Below are 15213 nucleotides of genomic sequence, written 5' to 3'. Positions count from 1 at the left end.
ACATGCTGACCATACCATTTGCACTGGGTTCAAGGAAGGAGTAAAGAAAGATGCCTCTTCACAATTGGATTAAGGTTAACACAATCCTTTTGCCTCCCTTAGATCATTGATTCTGGAGTTTTCCTATTGATCAAACGGGTTTATTGTGCAGTCAGCACTTTAAAGCTAATAGCGTAACATCGTGATCCTAACTACATTTACTTTGATGGTACTCCCATGGATTTTAGAAGGATGTGTTTCTGAGTAATTGTGATTATGATTAGTGTGGTGAAGTGTTTCCTGTGCTTTATGCTTTATTTTGTTTTGTGATTTCAGAATGAGGGCTAGAAAAAAAAGAAATGGAGATTTTTGAAAATATTTAGAGTCTAAATCATTTTTTATTGGAGTGAATAGTGAGAATATAAATGCTCATGTTTTTACTTAGAGTTGGAACTACGATGATTTAGTTTTTATCTCTAATGACTTTTTGTTGCGTGCCGATTAAGTTATTTGACATTGTAAGGAAGCAGATAGACCTTCATGATGCCAACTGTTCTGTATTATAATTCTTCATTTCAATTTCTTCCAGGATGAATTTCATCCTTTCATTGAAGCACTTCTCCCCCATGTCCGAGCATTTGCATATACATGGTTCAACTTACAAGCTCGAAAGCGAAAATACTTCAAAAAACATGAGAAACGCATGTCAAAAGAGGAAGAGAGAGCTGTGAAGGATGAATTGCTAAGTGAAAAACCTGAGGTCAAGCAAAAATGGGCGTCCAGGCTCTTGGCAAAGTTACGGAAAGATATCAGGCCCGAGTACCGGGAGGATTTTGTTCTAACTGTCACAGGGAAAAAACCTCCATGTTGTGTCCTTTCCAATCCAGACCAGAAAGGCAAGATGAGAAGAATTGACTGCTTACGCCAGGCAGATAAGGTCTGGAGGTTGGACCTTGTTATGGTGATTTTATTTAAAGGTATTCCGCTTGAAAGTACTGATGGCGAACGCCTTGTAAAGTCCCCACAGTGCTCAAACCCAGGGCTGTGCGTACAGCCACATCATATAGGGGTTTCTGTTAAGGAACTCGATTTATATTTGGCATACTTTGTGCACGCAGCAGGTAAGTGGTTTTTCCCAAATTTCTCAAACTTTGCATAATGTATTGGATTTGTGAAGTCAGTTGTATAATGGTTAGGCCACTAAGTACTGTCCTTGAACTTGACCAAGATTGTGAGCCACATCATTGTGTTTGAGCAACATACCTGTGATAGTGTTTTGCAGTATAACTGATAGAAGAAAGAGCATATTCTGTAGCATTGTAAGAGGTTGATCATAGAAGAATAGTTTCTTTACGCTGTAACCCAGTTTGTTGCACATGCAAACCATTTTCAGATATGTTGAACATCAGTGTGAAAATTGACAGTTGAGTAGGTAATTAACAAAACATTTGGAGGTATGAACAAAAATTGGTCAGAGGAATCAGAATACTGAGAATTTCTTATAAGTGACTTATTAAAATTTAGCCACTCATGAAATAATTTGATAAAAATAATCATACAAGCCCAACACAGAAAGCAGATGAGCACCTAAAACTTGGTCACAGCTCAAAAGACTGAGCAAGAATTTACAAATACATACAAATATACAGGCATACACAGATTTTAATAGACATAGTTGAAACAAATACCTGTCTAATATAAACAAAACTCAAAAGAAGTATTCTGGTAATTGTCACCTGTAGTAAGAATATGGTTGTTAAAACTACTAGTCTGTCCTTTAAAACGACATGGTATCCATGAACATGGAAATGAGTTTGCTGTTGTAACACACAGTGTTGTACTCATAAATATCTGAGAACAGATAAAAAGTATTCTTGAACAAAACAATGCTATTTGTTGATTTTTTTTTTGCATGCACATGTTTTTCTTAAGCTTTTTTTGAAGTATATTTGTAGCTTGTGAGCCATTAGGCCTAAGATTGGTAATAGCTTGACTTTTCAAAGCAACCTAATGGTTTTACTGGAATTCAGCCATGCTGAGATTTAAGTTTAGACAGGACTGAAGAGTGAAAGAAAATTTAATACACTTAATAGTACCCATGTTGTTAAAACTGATGCAGCGGTAGTTATGAACTAGCATTTTAGGCAGTAGGTATAGTGTCAGCTATTGGATGATCTGAAGCAATGGAATTCATTGTTGGTGGGTAGTCTTGTCATTTTAATAATATTACTGGTATTAGAGCTTCAAAATGTTTGTGTCATTTTACCAGAAAGATTGATGGACTTTCCCACTAAAATTGTATGCAATACAGAATGTTATATTGTGTACCTCATCTGAATGTGTCTAAAAGTACTGGTAAAGATGTTTGAAGACAATTTGGTATAGAAACTGTTTTTAAAGTCCTGTTTTATTAATCAAACACAGTGTTACAATTGACTGTAGTCCCAACTGTGTTGTGAGCTTAATTTTGAGGCTGCATACGTATATTTAATGCTGCTTTAATGCTGCTTTGAAAAATCAGTTACAGATTTAATATATGAATTTCAAGTTTAGTCCTGAAGTCACTTTGGAAACTACTTTTGTACACCTGTTGACTCAGATAATGATTTGTATGTTGATGTTATGTTTCTAATAATCTGCTTATTGAATTGAAAGTAATCATTATACTTTTAAAATATACTCAAAGTATTCTTGAACCAGTTTATTATCATAGCAAGCCATTTTAAGTGACCAATTCTTTACCTAAAAGCAGAATAGCTAGTTGATTATAAAATCATTAATTTAATAAAGTGTGCAACACAATGTAGTTGGAAAAGCAATGAGATGTAAAGCACATGGAGAAAATAATAATTCTAGAGGTGTCTGATGTAATCAGCTGTATCCATTATATTTCATTTTTTAAAATAGCCATAGTTTCATTTAGGCTTTTATGCCTTAATGGGTTAATACTGTGGAATAACAATACTGCTAATGAGAACCTGATTAAACTTTATAGTATCTTAAATGTTTAAAAAGCTATCTTTTAACTGAATTATATTTTGATACACATTTTTTATTCATATTTACAGATCTTTTAGGATATAAGCTGCGTAAATTTATTTTATGCATTCTAATTCTTGTTTGTCAATGTATACGTATCATATTTTTTGAAAAGCTCTTTGTATTGTAGAAATATGTTAGCAGAAGTGTATCTTTTGTTCAGATATACAGATAATCGTTCATTGATAAGACCATCTTCTTTGGGGGGTGGAATGGTTGTAATTTATTTTTGGCTGTGATGTATCCTGTCATCCTTTGTTACACGTTAGCCAAGTTGATAGGGATTGGTTCTTGCAGAGATGCAGTAATGGCAACTTACTCTGTATGCGCAACAAGAGTTACAAAAGAATGTCTTAAGGGCTCTTTGAGATATTCTTGATTAGCTTTGATTTACCAACCTGTTATTTATGGTTGGGATCTTGCCAGTATAAGTAATAGGTAGATTGGGCAACTTGCATATAGCTGAGGTGAAGAGCATTTTCAGTAACCCAAAGGCCTGCAAACATAAAGCAATATTTTTGTCTACATTAACATTTTGAGAAGTTGCCAACTATGGTGGGAGGCACAGGATTCAAGACTTGCTTCCAGAGATGTGCCAAAACCTCTGTGGCCTTTCACCTGCAGTGCAATTATGCTGTGATTTGTTCCAAGACACTTTACTTCTCAATGATTTGTGCAGCAGGATGTCCCTTTCCTCCCTCAAATATTACAATTGCTTAGTCAGAGGCAACCTTCTCTTAAAGGAGACATAGACTGCAATCCTAACACTTTCCTGGAACTAAGCCTCACTGAATAAAATGGGACTTATTTCTGAGTAGACCTGTTTAGGCCTCCTCCCAGAGTCATCTTGTGCTCAGGTTTAAATGATGCTTCTTCAAAAGTATGTTGATCCTTTAAAGCAAATTAGTCTCCAAAGGAAAACACATAAAAGCAGGGATGTAAAATTTTGCAATAGATGTGACTTGCCACATTTGGAGGAATCCTTAGGAAAATCAGCATTTGTGGTGGTGAGAAGTGACCCAAGTGTACTAAAGTAAAAACATTTGCCTTGATTTGTATTTTTAAATAAGAAGGGAGCTGCAGAATGCTGCCCTTAACTTTGAGTTGTTTTTTCCTTTTTGTTCTCTAGCCATGTATCAAATGACAAGCAGAAAACTATTGTGGCCAACAGTATTCTTTGTGGGAGTATAATACTGAAGAAAATTTATGACCAGTCTTTTACCAGATGATCTGTATCAGAATCTGCAATATACTAGGCACGTGGCAGGGTCACCATTTAAGTTGTTAGGGTCATAACCTTCGCCACCAGCCATTTGACCTTTGAGATAAAGTTAACCTTTGTTCATTAGTAGGCACTCAAGCGAGAACTTACTTGTTTTTTTACTGCAGCACAGCAACTTCAGCTAACATGATCACATTGTAAAAGGGATTCCCTGTTCAAGTAGTTGGGTTCTGTGAGAGGTTAAAGATTTTTCTGTTTTCTGAGGCTTTTTTCTATTGGACAAAGCTAGCTTATGTTTTCTTAGGCGGCACAATACTGGATGTTTTTGACCATTATCTTTTATAGGTGGGCATTTAACCTAGTTAGCAAGTGAAATACCATTTTAAAATATAAACTTGCCACAGGATGTCTGAAAATTCCAAATCGATTAAAAAAAATCTACCCATAGTTTAGTATTTTAATTAAGTCTTTTGCCAATAGATCTTCATTTTCATTAATATTAAGGCCAAAGTAGTAGCAAAGTCATTTTCTTTTTTGGTAACTGTGAAAATGTATTACATTTTCTGCATAAGTGATTGTGCACTAGAATGTACACACCTCTTCAGACTGAAATAAACCAATTTTATGTATTGTTTTTGGAGAGATTAGGTTATTTACCCTGAGGCTGATAAAAATGCACCTTAAAACAAATGGCCACAGTAATGAAGCACAGTGGTGCACGTTTGAGAAAATGTCAGCGAAGTGTTTTAAACCAGAAGGGTGCTTATCCTTTTATCTTATAATTTCTAGTACAATTTGTTGTAACTGGATTCATTTGATGATACTTAGCAGTATTATGGAAGGTGTTATAACAATTATTCTTCAAGAAATTGTGACATCATCTTACAATCCTTGAAGTTGTCCTGCAAAAAGTATGCAAGTCTTATCAGTTGCCCCATGTTATTTCTTTGACCATAGATCACTTTTTTCTCATGATTTGGCCTTTAAAGTTGTTTATTTTTTGTAACCCAGCATTAGTTATTCAATTTGAATAAAAGAAAAACAAAAGCCCTCTGCTATTTCATTGGGTTTTTGACCTCTGTTGCCATTCCATGGCAGTACCATTCTCTATAATTTGCTGATTAACCAGTTGGCTATGGTAACAGATTGAGAACCTGCTCCTTACTGCTCAAAAACAGTGTAAGGTTTTTACATGTTTCTGGATAATGGATAAATCAATGGATCTGCAATAAAGATAATAATATTCTGTATTAAATGTATAGCATCAACTATGCTAGATCCCTATTATTGAGGCCATACTCTATATCGAAATAAGTGCAATTGTATGAGATCCTCAGTGACTGTCTTGAAAGATCATCTGCTCTCATACTATCTAACCTGCCAGTTAAGTTCTGCCTCTGTCAGTCCTCTTTCTGACTTCAGAGGTTACGTAGGTGGCAACTAGAGACAGGGCTCTTTCTGTGCTGGCACTTCATCTTTGGAATGCTCTTCCATCGAGGATTGCCTGGTGCTTACATTTCTTTTAGGTGTCAGGCCAAACCACATCTTTTTATCCTGGTTTCTAATTAGGAATTTTATCTTATCAGCTTTTAAATTATCTGTTTCTGTTTTATGGATAGTCCTTATGCTGCATAAGTCCAATGATTTGTCTCTGAGGCTTGTTATGTGGTTTTATTTGTAAGCCACCTTGAGTAGGAATCTGAAGTGGTATAGAAATATGCTAAAATTAAAAAAACAACAACCCTAAATCTTGATTATTCAGATCTTACATAGTTTTCCTGTGAATTCTCAAGTAAGCTATCTCATACCATCCTTTTTTGATGTAAAGTTTTGACTACTCAACTATGTTTTAGATGTCTTCACATTGGGCAGAGATGTGTGTACAGAGCCTTTTATTTTCTCTGCACAGTTGTAGAGTACTCACTGCATGATTTGCTATTATGTGCGTACAGCATTTTCTCCAGCTGTAGAAAATGAGATGTTGATTTCTTTATATGCACCAGCATCTCTGCATGTATGTATAAGTGGACACACTATCACAAAGCCCTACTCAGATGTTACAGTGAACACATGTACATCCTCCATTAATGTGTATATATCGGTCTTTAAGAAAGAGCCAGTACATACTCACTTTGCATTTGAAACCAAAAAGCAGTAACAGGATAAATGTGGGGTTTGTAGCATATGTTCAGCAGTACATGTGTTGAATGTAACATGAGAATTACTCAATACACACATTAAAAAATAAAACGTTCGGAGTATAAAGCACCTAAAAACATCTAGCTTTATTTAAACATATGCTTAACCATAGTGGGATTGGAGAATATGCTATGTACAAGCTACAATATAAACATTTGTTTTCAATATATATACATTTATGGAGCTCTTCCAAGATAATCTATGTCATTTTCTGCTAAAGTTTTTGAGAATGTTGTTTCATACAATTTTAATCTCTAGTTGTTGGAAGTCATCACAAATATCTTTCTAAGGATAGAGAAGAATAAATAAAGATTTTTTTTAAAATTAAAAACTTGCATAAAATGTAGGTTACTCACTGGATCCATTTTGCATCCTGACATTAGCTGTGTTTCATTCCCTGTTCTGCTGTGTAAAAAGGGGAGGGCATGCAAATCCCAGCAGCATAATGATTGAGGCAAGGAGAGGGAGGAAATGGACTGATATCAAAGTGCCTTCCATCAAATGAGATTTGTAAGGGTATCTTGTCCAGAGAGTGACAGCTGTCAACTTAGATCTGTAAGGTTCAAAGTAAGAATAAAGTTGTTTAGAGTATTAAAACTCCACATTTTATATCTCCTCTCCCTGTTATTTCTGCTGGTCTGGGCTAGGCGTGCTCAGAGAGGCACGCCTGGCCTCTACTATGGCCAGGGCCTTTTCAGTCCTGGCCCCGACCTGGTGGAATGAGCTCCCAGGTGAGCTGCGGGCTCTGCGGGCCCTTTCAGTCTTCCACAAGGCCTGTAAAATGGAGCTCTTCCACCAGGTCTATTGTTGAGTATAGGAAGAGCAATTGGGGTCCCCCTGATAAACTATAAATGTCATCTCTCTGTCTTTTTCTCCTCCTTCCTCTCGTAGAAAGGTAGGGAGAGTTTCAGGGTTTCCGCCATGATGTTGTTGTATTATGATGCTGTGACTGTCCGTTTTAATGGGTTTTAGTTGGATTTTTTGTAAACTGCCATGAGCCTCTTGGGAGTGGCAATTAATAATAATAATAATAATAATAATAATAATAAATAATGCTCTTGCTTTTAGCTCTCTCCAGTTGTACACTCGAGGTTCTTGTGGTTCCTCTGGTATAGAGTAGATGTAATTGTAATGTTTTTCAGGGGACAAATGCTGCTGCCCCTCCAGATCTCTACTTTCTTGATAGTTGCTACTTTGGTTCTGGATTGACTCTATTTGCCAAGTATAGCTGTGTGCTGTCTCAGGACTCTTCTCCCTATTGTCAGAATATCCTTCTCATGTGTAATGACCCAGCTGAATTGCCCCACATTTCTATTGTCTAGGTCTGAGTGCCCAGTCTGAGAATCACTGCTTTATGATACACCACATAAAACAAATCTCTGTGGCTTTGTACTTTCTGGCAAGCAAAAATCAGTTTCTGCTGCTAGCTGTGATAGGCTGTAGTTGACAGAAGCAGGATTTAGATGGGGACAACTGCATTCTCCCTGCTGTTATGATTGGGATGGTAAGCATCCATGGAGATTTGAATGGTGGTGGAAATCATGAGTATTTGCTATATCATGAACCACTGGCATCAGTTCAGTCATGTTTAGCCCTGTCTTCCCAAACAAACAAATAAAGCTGAGTAGTATATAGGCTCTTAATATTTCTTAGACTACTTGAGGTGTTTTTAGGGGGGGGGGGGAACTGGCACATAATTTGTAGGCTATTGCCTCTGTCCTTTAATAGCAGATATACCCAGTCAGAGATAAAAGAAAACTCAAAGTATAACGAGAGAAAGAGGAGAGTTTGAATGTTTACAGGCATCAGGCTTGTTTGATGATGATTAAAAATTGCCCATTGGTACTAGCCAGGCCGGACTTGTCTTAAGTTATTGTACTCTTATATTTCCTCTATTTTCCACTGATGAATAGCATTAATATAAATCTATTTAAGGTAAGTGTGGGAGAAACCACAAACTTTATTGTGGTCACTGGTGTACACAACAGGACTGGATGTTTCACTTGATTGAAACTTGATAACTGACTCCCCCTGTTAGCTTGTCCAAGTCTTTTTGACAAAGTCTGAGGACAAAGTCTAAGTAGGACAAAGTCTGAGTCCAATGGCACCTTTAAGAGAAACAAAGTTTTATTCAAGGTGTAAGCTTTTGCGTGCACGCATACTTTCAAAGATAAGGAAGCAGTGTCACACACAAATGCTTTGCAATAATATAATAATGTTGCAATGGCTTCTTATTTCTTTCCCCTCCCCATACAATTTAGATTTGGTTGATACATGAGAACACAAATAACAGCATATGTAAGTTTTTGTGAGAACAACTGCCAGCAGCTTTTGATTGTGGCTATGCCACACTAGCTTTTAATGATAGTGTTAGGAACTTTCTGCCAAACAAGACATAATGGGCAGCCAGGGACATTTATTTATGGCCTTGCCCCATTCTCCTGTAAAGAGGAAACAGGGACCACGTCCGTACGAGGAATTCCACCTGACTCACTGCTCATTTAGGACCAGGCTGAATCCCTGCTTACTGATAATGTCAGCTCCAGCCTGAGGCAGTCCTGGGCCTGGCGTGACTCAAGCCCTCAGTTGGCCTGCGGCAAGGGAACATGTTATAAATCCACGTATCCTTTTTTGCCATGGGCCTCACTGGGGTGTAAGTCGGGCCTGGGCTGTCCGTAAGGGGGGAAATCGGGCCATCGTGGCACAGCTTCTTCCCACTCTCGCCTGCAATACTGGTGCTTAAAAATAAAATAAAAATCACCCAGGTGGCTCTTCCACCGTATGCAGTGAGGCAGAGCCACCTGGGGCATTTATTTTGTTTTCAAGAGTGTGGTATTGCATTGTTACACAACCACACTTAAAAAAAATTAAGTCCATGCTGCCCCAGCTGCCTTGTATGGGAGCACAAATCCAGGGCGGATGGGGGAGGGGCGGGCCAACTGCCGTCCTGTGCAGTGTTGGGAAGAATCGAGGCGACCTGGCTTGAGCCCAAAACCAGGCAGCAGAGCAATGCAACACCACCTGTGTGGTAACAGCCAGGGTGTCTGCATTGTATATAGAAACAATTGCACAACTGAGGATACCTATACCTTCCTCCATCTTATTTTGCTGTGCTCTGTTGCTTGAAAAACTTTTATCCTAGCCAGCTATGATACTGGACATGAGCTTAACTGGGCAGAAAAGTACTTAAAATAGTTCACACTGAGGCAAGGTGAGGAAAAAAGGCTGCAGTTAAAAAATTACCTCAGTCCTAATTTATGTTAAGTTTGTTCTTTAAAAATCTGTGTGGTTGTGAATGGAATGTACTTATACAGAGTAGAATTTTAGTATCATTTACATTAGATTGTAAAGATTCGTGCTTTATTTTTTGTCAAGAGTGGAATAAGTCATAGGGTTACCATCATCCAATTCATTTGTCATCAGGGCTAGAGAATTAGCTGGTACAAAAGGAGCAGATTCACATAGTCAGGTGATCAAGTGATACATTCAGTCATAGTTTGATTAATGTGTGGTTTGCAAAGGAAAGCTTCGAAATACCAGGAGAGAGGCAGGCTGCATGTGCCTTCCTAGCAGTGTCTAGCAGATGGTAGGTATATTCTGAACATGCTCCTGCCCTCATGCAAAACCTCCTACCCTAATTTTGCTGTTAGAATTAAATAATTATTATAATATATTAAATGGTGATAGTGAGGCAAGACTATATTGGCTCCCGTTATTCCATTGATTTTTTTTAATGCTTGTGCACTTCCTTGTGGGATTTCACAGAGCTCTGCTCACCCCCTTCTTCTATCATGAAGCTACTAGGAGACAAAATTTGGAGTGTAAAGTGGTTAGTATCCTGATAACAACCAAGTCTGTATTACATTTTCATCTCTCTGGTGAACAGGATACTTTTGTCTTGAGCTGGAGGGCAGATTTTGGAGTTTATGAGAGTGAAGCTGGATATAGACCAGATGCAACTGATAATGGTAGATAGTCCACAACCTGAATCAGATATTTTTGCTGATCTGTTGATGTCTTTGCTGCCTTAAAAAAATAAAGTCTGTATCCTTGAGTATTCCTTAAAGTTGTCTATTTTGTAGAGGCACAGTGGCAGTCTTGTCCAAAAATGCTTTTTCCCATTGACATTTGGCACTCTGGATTTGCCTGGTTCTGTAGAACAAAAACATAGCAATAATTCTGTTTCTTTTTAAATGGGAGAATTGAGTATATGGGGTGCACTCTATTGGGCAGCCCTTTAAGATTATTCGGAAACTGTATCTAATGCAAAACAGAAGCTCCAATATTTATGCTGACAGCATGATGTGAACGCAAAACATCTGCATCAGTTGTAAATGCCATTTAGTTGACCAACATGATTCAAAGTGTTAATGGTTGCATATACTATGTTACATATTATCTTGTCCCATTTTTGTGATGTGCAATCTCAGAGTTGGGATTAAAGTGTGGTTTAGAAACCTGGCTTTTAGACATGAACCAAACTCAACTTTGCCCAGGCATGTGCAGTTGGATGTCACAGCATATTGGAGTTTGAATCAAGACTGTTGAAAGCAAGAAGCATTCAGTTATCATTGAGGAAAGGAGAGAGGGACCATCGCCACGAACTGGCCATGCCTTTCATAACATCAAAATTCAGCCAGTATTGTATTGTATTCCCATTAACAGCCAAGATTGCAATCCTGCACTTATTGAAGAGAGATAACTGTGACCAGAATTGCAGCCCTAGCCTGCTCTTTTCCAGGTGTTTGCATGTTGTTTCATGTGCAGTGGTCAGGATTTACAGAAGACATAATTGTAAATATCTTGACTTCAGAGGACTCCTTGTAATAAAGCATAGCATTGAACATTAGAAAAGTAAATGGTGAATAAAAATTGGTATTTACAAATGCCACTGGACAGTTCTACTGCATACTGCATATAAAAAATAAACGCACTTGAATGCAGCTTGGTTGTGTTTAAAAACCATGACTACTGTGCTTGCTTTTAATTAAACCTGCAGAGTAAGAAAATACTATTTGCTGCTGAAGGATGTTGCAGCTAGCAGTAATTTTACTGTGCCCAATCTAGTGAACAGATTGAACTAAATACAAGCGAGGACTATGTGAGGGTGTGAGGCCAACACCCTCTCTCCCACTTCTTGATATTAGCGATATAGCAAACATAATCTGTTTGTTTGCAGCATGTGTACAAGTTTTCAAAAATACCTATTTAGGAGTTAATAGTCTAAAATGGTGTAGGAACTATTTGGGAAAAATGTTTATCAACAAATACAAAATGAACTGGATAGTAATGGTTTAGCAGGTTGCCAGGGAAAAAAACTTATTACAAGTGGAAGAAATTAAAGAATTGTACCCCTAGGGAAAATCCAGGAGTCACTGACTTAGTTATACTCTTGATGGGTGTTTTATGAGGCATCTACTATCCACTCAAGGCCTGAAGGAAGCCTGTCAAAGTATTTTGGCATAAAAAAAAATCTTTGATGGATCAATGACAGTCATAAACAAGATACATTGAAATAGACTAGTGCTGAGGTAAGGATATGAGCTCCATAGGTGAGGATTATTTTTATATTATACTAACCAAAAGGATTGAGAAATTCAAATTGGCTGGTTGCTTTTTTTCAAGCATCTGGATTCATTTTACTAAATTATCTCCCTAGTTCTCTAGTCACATCCGGCTGTGTCATTGCATCTTTCCCCCTTTCCAGCATGTGCTGTAATCTGGATGACTGGAGACTCTTGTACTCCTGTATGCATCTCATATCTCATGGCTTTCTAGCAGAAACATAATCTATTCTTAGTTGCTGAATAAGCCATGCACAAGCGTAGTTGACCAATTGAGTGCTGACATAGGTTTGAAAAGAACCAATCAGTGCAGTTCAATGACAGGATGCCTAATGGGTGCCAGATGGGGTATTTGATAATGCTGCATCATCTAATCAAAGACTGTGTGTTCCATATAATGGAGCAATTGCCACCTTTTATTTTGTTTAACACAGAAAAAAATAATAAACTGTAAAATTCGATTAGATTTAATTCTGGCAATTTTGAATTTAAAAAGGTAGACTGATATATTGAAATACATGCTTATGTGTGTGGGGTTCAGTCTGAAAATAATTAGTATACCTGATTAAAATATTGTACTGTTTGACCTGCAATCATTGTCATGTATTATCATTTCTGGTGTTTTATTTTCTAAGAGGTGCACATATGTAATAAAGAAATGCACATGAGTGTTATTGGTTGCATAAGACTTGTCACAAACTGCCTTCAGAACTTTGACCTCTTTTTAGCAGGAATATATTTTTGTACATCACTGGTTGCCAGTTAGCTTCAAGATCAGGTTTAAGGTTTTGGTTCTTACCTTTAAGGCCCTCCACAGCCTGGGCCCTGCTTATCTGGGGAACCGTTTGTCTCTTTATGCCCCCTGCAGGGCCCTTTGCTCTGTGGGTTTGAATCAGTTGGTTATCGCTGGTCCCCGGGAGGCACACCTGTTCTCGAACAGGGCCAGGGCCTTTTTGGTTTTGGCTCTGACCTGGTGGAATGAGCTCCTGGAAAAGCTAAGGGCCCTGACAAAGCTACCAGAATTCCTTACGGCCTCCATGAGGGAGCTCTTCCACCTGGCATTTGGTTGAGTTCAGGCTAGGAAGAACAGGTCCCTCCCAGTATAGGCCCCCATAGGTTAGACATCACTAGAAGATCTCCCCCTGGGTGTGGGTGTAGTGGTTGTTATTATAGCTTGGCGGGGGAGGTTTATGGAGTGTTTTTTTTGCCACCAGTATGGTCTTGTGATATTGTATGTTTTTACGTGGGTTTTAAATCTTATTGTAAGCTGCTATGAGCCGGCAGGGACCGGAAGTGGCAGGTGATAAAGAGAAAAATAAATAGATAAAATAATGTATTATAGAATGATTACCAGAAAGTAGTTTTCCGAAATTGTGTTATGTTTGAATAAGACACATAGATAACAGAGTTTTGAAACTTGCTTGGTACTTTCATAGAGTGGAAAATATGCTCCATGGCTACAAAATGTTTCACTGCTTGTAGTATTAAAGCAAATTCTACTAATAAAGGTGAGCTTATGAAGGAAATATACAGCACATTTTGGTAGCTGTATCAACTGATGGCTTGCATGTGTGAATGAGCAAATTATTTCCTGCAGTATGGAGACTTTCCATATTGTGTGGAAAATGGAAGATGCTTTGAACCATGATCTCAAATGACTTGTCTGTATTTTAGTGTTGCTTAGTTTTTGGGATATGCAAAACTAGTGTGGGCAGGAGACACAGCTTGAGTTCTACCATGTAGTCGTGACTTTCCTATGAGGTTTAGGAGTGTGTTAAAGAACAGCACTTTCTCATGCAGGCAGCCTCCATATGTAGCTATGGGCCCCCAAGTGAGGTGTTGTTAAAAGTGTGCGAGCCAACTGAAATTATTTCTTTTCTAGGATTATGGCCAGGAATTTCATATGCTTGCACACAGCTTGGAAAATGGAAAACAGTGCTAGGAATAAAAAGGTACTATGTTTCACGGCATGTTCCTGTTGACTGTGTACATCAAATAGTCCCCCCATCATGTGGGTGTGCTTGGGTTAATATGGGTGGATTAGATATGCTGAATCTGTATACCTCTAAGGAAACTTTGCCAGGACTTTACTATTAACTGAGGGGACCTACACAGCCTGCTATGATTTGTGGGGGATCGGGTTTGTTTTAAACTAATAAGTTCCCATAAGTTATCAGGTGTCCTAAAGATAGCAAGGGTTTGCTGCCATGGGTTTGCTGCTGTGAGGTAAGATTTGTGATGCACAGATAGAATATGGAGGTCACTGAGGCAGAAATTGTATATAAAAAGCACAGAAAGATTTGCTTATTTACAAGTTGATTTCAAAGAACAGAAACAGCACAAGTCTCCAGGTCGACAAAGGAGAAACCTGATGGAAATACATACATTTAAACTAGTATTTGTAGCTTCAGAAATTAGGTTAAATTTTTTGTAAAACTTTCATGCACAAACAGGCTTTTATTTAGCCTGCCTTTCCCAAGAGTCAGACTAAATGGTACAAGGTCTGCTCATTATAAGAGACAGACCTAACAATCAGGTACCTATTCTCTTAGAAGTAGAACTAAACCACTCTGCCAAGCAGAGATACCCTTCACTCTGTCTGCTTTTTTCCTGGGCCAGACCTCAGCTCTCACTGTTTTCTCGCTTAAGAAGGTTCCATGTTTTTCATTGAACTGGATATCCACAATCCTGTCTGTGAGTGTGACAGGCATTCCCCCCTGTACAAGCAATGCATTTTAGAATAACCTTTTTGGTTGTTTACTAGATCTGCATCCTAAGAGTTCCATGCATTTAGTCTGTCTTGAATCTCAGTGCCGCTATTTCCCAGTGTCTAGTTACAGATCTGTCTGTAATACTTATCTGTCCCTTTATTGTCTGTGTTGCTTAGCTCCCTTTAATCTCTGTTAGAATGCAAAAAATCCATATGTCCAGTTTCAGTGTCGCTTACGGTACTTTTAATAACTTAGTGTTCCCTTTGATTTCAGTTATCAGAAACAGCACGGCTGGGTTTTCCAGTATTGTGCTTGATGGCAAGCTTATAATGGATTGTTCCTTTAAACAGATGATGAAGTAGCTGTATTTGTCTAGTCTTTCCAAGCCATTTCCCCTGAAAATTTACTTGACCTGTTAGAGGGTTTTCCCCACTTCAGGAAATACTGCCCCCCCCCCCCCCCAGTTGCTCAAAGGAGAGTCTCTAGTTTATTTTAAAGG

The 15213-nt window shown here is 38.1% G+C and overlaps 1 protein-coding gene across 13 annotated transcripts in view; it reads left to right on the top strand.

Annotated features, from left to right (window-relative positions):
• Positions 1–15213, top strand: part of NFIA (nuclear factor I A) — a 592830-nt gene that overhangs the window by 198211 nt on the left and 379406 nt on the right. For all 13 annotated transcript variants that reach the window (XM_077333540.1, XM_077333532.1, XM_077333538.1 and 10 more), the window contains exon 2: positions 569–1100. In XM_077333540.1, the coding sequence (XP_077189655.1) occupies positions 569–1100 (532 nt within the window). The remainder of the gene's footprint in view (positions 1–568; positions 1101–15213) is intronic.

The sequence above is a fragment of the Paroedura picta genome, chromosome 4, assembly GCF_049243985.1.
Source record: "Paroedura picta isolate Pp20150507F chromosome 4, Ppicta_v3.0, whole genome shotgun sequence".
Taxonomy (NCBI): domain Eukaryota; kingdom Metazoa; phylum Chordata; class Lepidosauria; order Squamata; family Gekkonidae; genus Paroedura; species Paroedura picta.
This window is presented reverse-complemented; position numbering and strand designations above follow the sequence as displayed.